The sequence below is a fragment of the Dreissena polymorpha genome, chromosome 9, assembly GCF_020536995.1.
Source record: "Dreissena polymorpha isolate Duluth1 chromosome 9, UMN_Dpol_1.0, whole genome shotgun sequence".
In the NCBI taxonomy this organism is placed as follows: Eukaryota; Metazoa; Mollusca; class Bivalvia; order Myida; family Dreissenidae; genus Dreissena; species Dreissena polymorpha.
Genome location: NC_068363.1, coordinates 105,258,526 through 105,269,454, shown reverse-complemented (window position 1 = coordinate 105,269,454; position 10,929 = coordinate 105,258,526). Strand labels below are relative to the sequence as shown.

The window sequence follows — 10,929 nt, the reverse complement described above, 5'->3', positions numbered from 1 at the left end:
ATTCTCTAAGTATAAAAAGGGCACATTATTCTGTCAAAATGCCAGTCAGAGTTACATTACTTTGCCTGCACAGTCCGCTTATGATAGTTAGTAAGTGTTGCAAGTATGAAAGCAATAGCTTTGATACTTACGGAATAAAATGGACCTAAACTCAAAACTTAACCAAAATTTTCAATTTTCTAAGTATATAAAGGGCACATAATTCTGTCAAAATGCACGCCAGAGTTATCTAACTTTGCCTGCCCAGTCCCCTCATGATAGTAAGTAAGTGTTCCAAGTTTGAATGCAATAGCATTGATACTTTCTGAGAAAAGTGGACCTAAACGCAAAACTTAACCAAACTTTTCAATTTTCTAAGTATAAAAAGGGCACATAATTCTGTCAAATTGCATGCCAGAGTTATCTTACTTTGCCTGCCCAGTCCTCTCATGATAGTAAGTAAGTGTACCAAGTTTGAATGCAATAGCATTGATACTTTCTGAGAAAAGTGGACATAAACGCAAAACTTAACCGGACGCCGACGCAGACGCCGACGCCAAGGTGATGACAATAGCTCATATTTTTTTTTCAAAAAATAGATGAGCTAAAAATCAAAACTCGACAGCCAGCTTGGGGGGCCGGGTCCCTGAGCCCAGTGCCTGGGTACGGGCCTGTTTAACTGGCTCAATCAACAATTGACCATTCATCCGATCAAACCCGTCAATTAACCAGTGCATAACGGTTACATTTATTGAAAATGTATTTTCCATGCATGTATGTTGAAAACTGATGACGAAACTGTTCAGGAAATGTTTCCCGAAAATGACAAGGTATCATTGTTACCATTTACTATTAGCACATTTAATTTCACATTAATAATAAAGCGCAATTAATAAACGTATTTTTCATTGCAATATAACTTAATATATTCATCTTATATTGTATTGTATCAATAAAAAGCAACACAAATATATTCATATTATATTGTATTGTATCAATAAACAGCATGTCCGTATGTGCATGACTTTTGATAACACTTTTTGGCTTCTAAGGTCATTGGAGTTGAGTGTACTGTATCCTAAAGTATAGGCTCTTGGGGGAAATGCAAAACACAAACACTAATAATTTGACATTATAATTTCCGTGGCATTTACCATTTCAGGTAATATTTTAAATACATATTATCATTCATTAGCAAGCAAAATATATTTAGCAAATCACAGAAGTTTGACGAAAGATATACTATACTATTAATCGTACATATTTAAAGTAACACATATTTTCGCGACCACTTCATTTAACTCTATTGAACTATTATTTGAGTGAATCAATCTATGATTTGAAATGATCTTAAAATAAAATCAATTAAATTTCGAATTTTATCTGATACATTCATTAAGATCAATGCCAAGTTATATAGATAAAATTCATCAAGATATTGATTTTTATTGAATGTTTTTTCTTACTTTAAGTAACTTTCATGAAATGAATACATGTAGTAGTTTACTGCATTTTATCAGCAGTGTCCATTCTAGGCAGCATAATTTTTCCAATGATCCTGCATATTTTCAGCATGTGTGCAGAAAATCAGTGGGCGTGATATCTAGGAGAATTTACTAAAGATCAAATCGATATCGACGGTCCCGAAAATGTATATAGCTGATAACTGATTGTTTGTCAATGAAATTAACTTACCCAACTTAAGCCCGCTAAAAGGCTGAGCAGTGTTGTGTTAAAAAATATTGACCACTGTGAGCTTAAACTTTGAATGAGCAACAGCAGTCGTAGGCAGTCAATAACATCATTGAAATCATGCAGACTTAGTGTAACGTAATTACCATAAGTGCATGGTTTTGTGGCAGTTTGTTGGCTTTGTTATACCTATCATTCTAATCGAACCCTACAATGTACACCTCCACTATGAAATCCTGTCCAGTTTCTAAGAAAACTGATGATTGCAACCTGGTGCAATCCTTGTGGAAAGTTTGAATTTAATGCGTAATAATAATATTGTCAAAATGTTTATTGGACACGTAAAGCATTCAAACAAATTATCCTTTAATTCATTACACACAACTGTAAACATTTTGTTTAATTCTCAAATGAGCGAAATTACGTTTTTATGCCGAAATACACTTATGAATCTTTATGTTAATGTGACGTAAACAAATTATAGCTTCAAATAAACAGTGATCATGTCTTTTGTGTTGATCCTTTATCTTGATTAAAAGCAAGTGAAAATCAGGTTGTACAAGGTCATGGCATTCCCATGGAAAGCGTGGATGTATCAATGTAAAGCCATTTTAGTTTTTAAGTCAAGTCAGTGCAATACTATGGAAAGTGCTGTTAAATTTTACAGCAGTTACCATAGTATTTTGCTGACTTGACGGTATGTTATGTTTTTTATGGTAAAACAATTGAACTTAAAATCTTAAATGTATAAACATGGTATTTGATAATGTTTTCAACTGGCAAGTGAGGGTGGAATTTCCTCTCTATTTTTGGTTTTCTAGAATACAACTGTAGACGCTGCATCAGTGCACGTTCCTTGTGAAAAATTACAGATTATATGCTAAGTTGGTTGGGAAAATATAAGCTTTAATGATTATGCATACACAAGGCATTCAGTTTTCCTCAGATGTAATATGTTAATTGTCATTTACCAGTATTAATTGCATGACATAGAAAGAATTATCTTTTAAAATCTTGTTAAGACAACTCAAAATTGACAAAATGGATACCAACTTAATTATGATAATTGATTAAACTTTGTTGTAACTACATGTATTTCATCAGATAGTGTGTCTACAATATCCTCACACATTTAAAATACTATGTGAAATAGTGTGAGGTATAAGTTACAGTAGAATTTATAATGCCTTGCTATATAAACAGCTCACCTAGCTTTTATAGTGACGTTGAGTGTTTGCCTAAGCCCTTGAAATCTGGAGGGCCTTGTTTAAGTCCCATTTGTGTTCAGGGATATAAAAGTAATAAATTTCATTCTTTTAATAAACAATTTGTTCACATCATGCTTGTTTACTTATATTCACTCTGATTATTTTATATTTATTCATATCTTTTCTGAATCAGTTTGGCATAAGCTGGAAACACATAATGAGTCAGAAACTACCACAGGGCCCAGGCCCCAAAGGGGATGTCTCATACCTAAGGGCCACTCCTGGACCCCAGTTCCCAGTGGCCCCTTCCCCCCTGCCAGCCATGGACGGTAACCATGGTAACCACATAATGAATGCTCATCCCCAACAACACAGCATTAACAGCGACCTTGAGGACAAGCTCGAACTTCAGCAGCGGGAATTGGACGAAATCCGGGCACGGGCATCACAAATGGAGAAAACAATGCGCTGGTGGTCGGACTGTACCTCAAACTGGAGAGAAAAGTGGAGTAAAGTGAGAAATGAAAGGAACAAGGCTCGAGAGGAGAATAGACAGCTCAGAGGGAAGCTTGACTTGCTGATTAAGGAAAACAACTCACTGAAAAGAGAGAAAGAAGAACTGGTTAACAGCAATAAAACAAACACTGACAAAAATGTTGAAAAAAAATTAGATTTAACCTCTAATTCTGCATCTAATTCTGCGGTTGTTGGTCATGGTATTGTTCATGAAGGAACTACCGAAAACGCAGTGGTAAATTTATCTGATGAGAGTGTGCAATCTAAAGTGAAAACAACACCAGTAAAAAGTCCATTGAAAGATTCTGGTTCTCAAACACCAGATGAGTTTGAGCGAAAAGTCAAGGAAAGTGGACCTGGTATGAAGGAAGATAAGCTGACACTAATGGAACTGAGGCTGAATGAATCTCAAAAGACAATCTCAGGAGAAAGGGAGTAAGTAGGCAAAGGGCAGGGCTTGAATTCAAGGTGGTTTTGAAGCAAATAACTCTCAAATTTTGTCACTCGACATTCGAAATTTCAGAAATTAAGTTTAATTATTTAAGAATGAACTTATTTTAGTGAATTATTCAAACATAGGCATTGTGCATAGAATGACTTGGAATATAAAAACCGGTACCTTTAAAGACTAAGGGCATAGTGTCATGTCCTAAAATTACTTCCAAAAGTGGAAGCCAGGAAGTTAAGAATAGAGTATTCTAAATTTAATGCAAGCCCTGTATTGTTTACTTAGCTTTTTAGCTCATCTATTTTTAAAAAAAAAAAATGAGCTATTGTCATCACCTTGGCGTCCGTGTCGGCGTCCGGTTAAGTTTTGCGTTAAGGTCCACTTTTCTCATACAGTATCAATGCTATTGCATTCAAACTTGGTACACTTACTTACTATCATGAGGGGACTGGGCAGGCAAAGTGAGATAACTTTGGCTTGCATTTTGGCAGAATTATGTGCCCTTTTTATACTTAGAAAATTGAAAATTTTGGTTAAGTTTTGTGTTTAGGTCCATTTTATTCCATAAGTATCAAAGCTATTGCTTTCATACTTGCAAAACTTACTAACTATCATAAGGGGACTGTGCAGGCAAAGTTATGTATCTCTGACTGGCATTTGGACAGAATAATGTGCCCTTTTTATACTTAGAAAATTGAAAATTTGGTTAAGTTTTGTGTTTAACAGGGCTCTCGCTAGGATTTTAAAACAGGAGTCCATGGACTCCTTCCTTGGAAAAAGAGTCCAAAAGAAAAAAGTTGGAGTCCAAAAGGAAAAAGAAGGAGTCCAAAAGGAAAAAGTAGTAGTCCAGTTGTATTTTGCACACATCTTCAAATTTTCAGCAAAATATACATAATTTTCTTATTGGTTTTATTATTAAAAACCTACATTGCACTTGTCCTTCCTTGAATGTCTAGTTTTAATCAGTCGTCATGAAACAATCAACAAAACACATTTTTAGCTCATCTATTTTTTGAAAAAAAAAAAGAGCTATTGTCATCACCTTGGCGTCAGCATCAGCGTCGGGGTTCGGTTAAGTTTTGTGTTTATGTCCACTTTTCTCAGAAAGTATCAATGCTATTGCATTCAAACTTGGTACACTTACTTACTATCATGAGGGGACTGGGCAGGCAAAGTTAGATAACTTTTTTAAGTTTTGTGTTTAGGTCCATTTTATTTCTTATAAAGTATCAAAGTTATTGCTTTCATACTTGCAACACTTAATATCATAAGGGGACCGTGCAGGCAAAGTTATGTAACTCTGACTGGCATTTTGACAGAATAATGTGCCCTTTTTATACTTAGAAAACACTTACTAACTATCATAAGGGGACTGTGCAGGCAAAGTTATTTAACTCGGACTGGAATTTTGACAGACTTATGTGCCCTTTTTATACTTAGAAAATTGAAAATTTGGTTAAGTTTTGTGTTTAGGTCCACTTTATTCCTAAAGTATCAAAGCTATTGCTTTCATACTTGCAACACTTACTAACTATCTTAAGGGGACTGTACAGGCAAAGTTATGTAACTCTGACTGGCATTTTGACAGAATTATGGACCCTTTACATGTAGAAATTGAAAATTTGATTTAAGTTTTGTGTTTTGGTCCATTTTACTCCTAAAGTATCATAGATATTGCTTTCATACTTGGAACACTCGCAAACTATCATAAGGGGACAGTACAGGACAAGATGCATAACTCTGGTTGTCATTTTGACGGAATTATGGCCCTTTTTTGACTTAGTAACTTTGAATATATGGTTACATTTTGTGTTTAGATCCACTTCACTTCTAAAGTATCAAGGCTATTGCTTTCAAACTTCAAATACTTTCATGCTATCATGAGGATACTGTAACTGGCGAGTTGAATTTTACCTTGACCTTTGAATGACCTTGACTTTCAAGGTCAAATTATTAAATTTTGCTAAAATTGCCATAACTTCTTTCTTTATGATTAGATTTGATTGATACTTTTACAAAACAACTCGTACCTGACATACCACAATAGACTCTACCCAAACCATCCCCCACGCCTCCCCGAACCCCCCTTCAATCCCCCCCATTAAAAAAAAAAATTAAAGATCATCTAATAAATGACCACCACACCCTCACACTATACCCCCCCCCCCCCCATCCCAAAAAAAAAATCTTTATGTCCCCGGTAGGGTGGCATATAGCTGTTGAACTTTCCGTCAGTATGTCAGTCAGTCTGTCCGTCCGAAAAAAACTTTAACATTGGCCATAACTTTTTCACTTTTCAGGTTTTTTTTTACCCGATTTTATAGCCGAAATTTGGCTATGTTCCCAATCCCAAAAAGTATACTTTTTTTCAAAAATGTGGCAAAAAATTCCCAATTTCCAAAAAAAAAAAATTTTTTTTTTTTTTAGAAAGAAGTGTCTAATGAGTATTTAATCTCAATTTTAATTCAATTACATCTAACAAAGTATTATATGATTTTGTTCTTTTAATTTGAATGATTATTAAGAGTTATATCAAATTAAGTATTTCCTTTATCTGTGGACTTTTCTTGTGGAAAAAAGGCTAATGAATTTATTTTCCCAATTTCATGAAAATGCCGATACAATTCCCAATTCCAAAGCCATGGGCTATCTTCCCGAAAAGTGGGAAAAAAACCTGCTTTTGAAGATGGCAACTTGATATTTGGCATGCATGTGTATCACATGGAGCTGAACATTTTGAGTGATGAAAGGTGATGGTGAAGGTCATCCTTCAAGGTCAATTGTCAAATATATGTCGTCTGTCCGTCCGAAAACTTTGAAGCTGCACATTTTGAGTGGTGGAAGTTCAAGGTCAATGTCATCCTTTAAGGTCAAGGTCATCCTTCAATGTCAAAGGTAAAAAAAAAAAAATAATTTCAAAGCGGGGTTCTCATGAAGCTGCACATTTTGAGTGGTGGAAGTTCAAGGTCAAGGTCATTCTCAAAGGTCAAGGTCATCCTTCAAGGTCAAAGTTAAAAAAAAATATTTTCAAAGCGGCATTATCATGAAGCTGCACATTTGGAGTGGTGGAAGGTCAAGGTCATTCTTCAAGGTCAAAGTCATCCTTCAAGGTCAAAGGTAAAAAAATAAATAATTTCAAAGCGGCCTTATCATGAAGCTGCTCATTTTGAGTGCTGGAAGTTCAAGGTCATCCTTCAAGGTCAATGTCATCCTTCAAGGTCAAAGTTAAAAAAAATACATATAAAAATTCAAAGTGGCGTTATCATGAAGCTGCACATTTTGAGTGGTGGAAGTTCAAGGTCAAGGTCATCCTTCAAGGTCAAGGTCATCCTTCAAGGTCAAGGTCATCCTTCAAGGTCAAGGTCATCCTTCAAGGTCAAAGGTAACAAAAAAAATTCAAAGCGGTGTTCTCATGAAGCTGCAAATTTTGAGTGGTGGAAGTTCAAGGTCAAGGTCGTTCTTCAAGGTCAAGATCATCCTTCAAGGTCAAAGGTAAACAAAAAAATCAAAGCGGTGTTATCATGAAGCTGCACATTTTGAGTGGTGGAAGTTCAAGGTCAAGGTCATCCTTCAAGGTCAAGGTTATCCTTCAAGGTCAAAGGTAAAAAATAATAATTTCAAAGCGGCGTTCTCATAACACTGCATATTTTGAGTGGTGGAAGTTCAAGGTCAAGGTCATCCTTCAAGGTCAAAGGTAAAAAAAAAACAATTTTTTTTTCAAAGCGGCGCAATAGGGGGCATTGTGTTTCTGACAAACGCATCTCTTGTTTTTTTCAAACATGGTTGAAAAACACAAATATTTATTTTTATTATTTTATGTTTGAAATACCGTCCAACCCTCCCACCCAAGAATCCCCCCCCCCCAAAAAAAATTATTTTTTTTTTGCATTTTTGGAAGATAAATTTGATAATGTAAGAAATGACCACACCCCACACTATACACCCCTCTCCACTCCACCCCTCCCTCCTTTGTGATTGAAATTGAGATAGGTCCCTACACCTTTAAAAAAAATAGATGAGCGGTCTGCACCCGCAAGGCGGTGCTCTTGTTTAGCTCACCTGATTGCTCAGGTGAGCTATTTTAACCGGTCTTTGTCCGTCGTACATCCGTCCGTCCGTCAGTTAACATTTGTTAGTAAACACTCTAGAGGCCACATTTATTGTCTGATATTTATGAAACTTGCTCAGACGCTTCGTCCCAATGAAATCTCGGTCGAGTTCGAAACTGGGTCGTGCTGGGTCAAAAACTAGGTCAAAAAAGAGAAAAAACTTGTAAACACTGTAGAAGTCACATTTCATGCCCAATCTTCATATTACTTTGTCAAAATGTTTGTCTTAATGCTTTGTTGGTTGAGTTCAAAAGTGGTTCTGGTCGGTTGAAAAACATGGCCGCCAGTGGGCGGAGCAGTTTTCCTTATTTGGCTTTAGAGAAACCTTGTAAACACTCTGGAAGTCACAATTTTTGCCCAATCATCATGAAAGTTGGTCAAAACATGGGTTTTATTGATTTCTCGAACGAGCTCGAAAATTGTCCAGATCGGTTGAAAAACATGGCCGCCAGTAAGCAGGGCATTTTTCTCTATATGTATATAGTGAAAACATGTCAACAGTCTATAAGTCACATATTTGGCCCAATTTTAATGAAATTTTGTCAGTATTTTGTTTCCTAGATATGCGTGTAAAGTTTAAAAATGGTAACTCATAACTTCTATGTCCCTTGAGATATAACCTTCATATTTGGTATGCATGTGTATATGGACAAGGCCTTTTCTTACGCACACAATTTTTTACCCCTGTGACCTTTACCTTAGTTAGGGTCCGTGTTTAGGTTTCGAAATCTGCGTTTAGGTTTCGAAAAATGCTCATAACTTCTATGTCACTTGAGATATAACCTTCATATTTGGTATGCATGTGTATATGGATAAGGCCTTTCCATACGCATACAATTTTTTACCCCTGTGACCTTTACCTTGAAGTTAGGGTCCTTGTTTAGGTTTCGAAATCTGTGTTTAGGTTTCGAAAAATGCTCATAACTTCTATGTCCCTTGAGATATAACCTTCATATTTGGTATGCATGTTTATATAGACAAGGCCTTTCCATACGCACACAAATTTTGACCCCTGTGACCTTGACCTTGAACTTATGGTCCGTGTTTAGGTTTCGAAAAATGCTATAACTTCTATCAAAGGGTTTTTTGGGGCAAATGTCATCCTATGGTGACAGCTCTTGTTTTTAGCTCATCTGATTGCTCAGGTGTGCTTTTGTGACTGGTCTTGTCCGTTGTCCGTCCGTCCACATTTGTTCGTAAACACTCTAGAGGCCACATTTATTGGCCAATCTTCATGAAACTTGGTCAGAAGACTTGTCCAAATGAAATCTCGATCGAGTTTGAAACTGGGTCATGTTGAGCCAAAAACTAGGTCAATAGGTCAAAATAAAAAAAGCTTGTAAACACTGTAGAAGTTACATTTAATGCCCAATCATCATGTAACTTTATCAATATGTCTGTGTTAATGATATGTTGGTTGAGTTCAAAAGTGGTTCCGGTTCATTGAAAAATATGGCCACCAGTGGGCGAGGCAGTTTTCCTTATATGACTATAGAGAAACCTTGTAAACACTTTAGAAGTCACAATTTTTGCCCAACCATCATGAAAGTTAATCAAAACATTTTTTTTATTGATATATCGGAAGAGTGTGAAAATGGTCCAGATTGGGGAAAAAACATGGCGGCCAGTGGGCGGGGCATTTTTCTCTATATGTATATAGTGAAAACATGTGAACACTGTAGCAGTCACATTTTTTGCCCAATTTTCATGAAATTGGGTCAGAACATTTGTTTTCTTGATACGAGAGTTGAGTTGGAAAATGGTTCCGGTCAGTTGAATAACATGGCTGCCAGGGGGGGGGGCAGTTTTCTTATATTTCTATAGTAAAAAAAGCTTGTGAACACTCTATAAGTCACATTTTTTGCCCAATCATCATGAAACGTGGTGAATAGATTTGTTTTATATATATCTCAGATAAGTTTGCAAATGGTCCTGATGGGTCAATAAACATGGCTGCCAGGGGGGTTGGGCAGTTTTCCTTATGTGACTTAAAGAGAGAAACCTTGTGATCGAACACTAGTCAATACATTGGTTTTATTGATTTCTTGGACAAGTTGGAAAATGGCTCAGATCGTGAAACACACTTTTTAGCCCACCTGATTGCTCAGGTTAGATTTTAGGTTTGGTCTTTGTCATCTGTCTGTCCGTCCGTCCACATTTGGTTTGTAAACACTCTAGCTTTCACATTTCTCAAGCATTCTTTATCAAAGTTGCCGAAAGTTCTCAGTCAAGTTTGATGATGAGCAAAATCACATAATTACTGCCATAATTATTGCCCTTAGATTGTCCAAATTTTCATTATATTATACAAAATCCTTGTAAGCAAAGTTTGATGTTTGGGGGGGGGGTCAACTCAAAATATAGGTCACCATTTCAAATCTTACAAAAACAAAAACACTCCCTACGCCAGAGTTTTGGTTCAATAATGATGAAACTTGACCAGGATGTTTGTCTTGTCAATATCTAGGTCATGTTTGACATTAGGTAAAGATTGAATGAACGGACTCTCTCAGGTGAGCGAACTAGGGCCATCTTGGCCCTCTTGTTTAAAGAAAAGGCATGCTAATCTTCTAGACCTCTTGCTGGTGTCTGTGTTATAAATCCAGTCAGGCCTTGACTATAATAAAGATTTATTGAAAATAATCATCAAGTTAAATTGCAGTCTTACAAATGTATACATATATTATTAGTCAAAAAAATTCCCAATTGCTGTGAAAATTCCCAAAAGGATGGAAACTTGCGCCAATTTTGTTCTATAAGTGCATTATCTGCAAGTGCACAAATAAATTGCGCGCTGAAACTTATTTTTCCCAGTTTGCACAGTAAATTTACTGGTACTGTTTCCAAAACAAAACTCATAGCTGGAAATATAAGCATGTATTAGTTTTCATAAAAAATACACATTAAACACATTCCTGATTAACAATAACAACTATTTCAAAAAAACAAACAGACATGCAAATATTAGTTTTTTAAA

General features: G+C 35.9%; 1 protein-coding gene across 2 annotated transcripts in view; it reads left to right on the top strand.

Annotated features, from left to right (window-relative positions):
• The first annotated feature begins 361 nt into the window (after nt 1-361).
• LOC127844086 (coiled-coil domain-containing protein 102A-like) overlaps nt 362-10,929 on the top strand; it is a 30,109-nt gene continuing 19,541 nt past the window's right edge. The window contains exons 1-2 of one of the 2 annotated variants that reach the window (XM_052374058.1): nt 362-809; nt 3,073-3,830. In XM_052374058.1, coding sequence (XP_052230018.1) covers nt 756-809; nt 3,073-3,830 — 812 coding nt within the window. In that variant the 5' untranslated portion in view covers nt 362-755. Of the gene's footprint in view, nt 810-1,018; nt 1,142-3,072; nt 3,831-10,929 lie in introns of those variants that run through there. The other variant, XM_052374059.1, reaches the window with a different exon arrangement.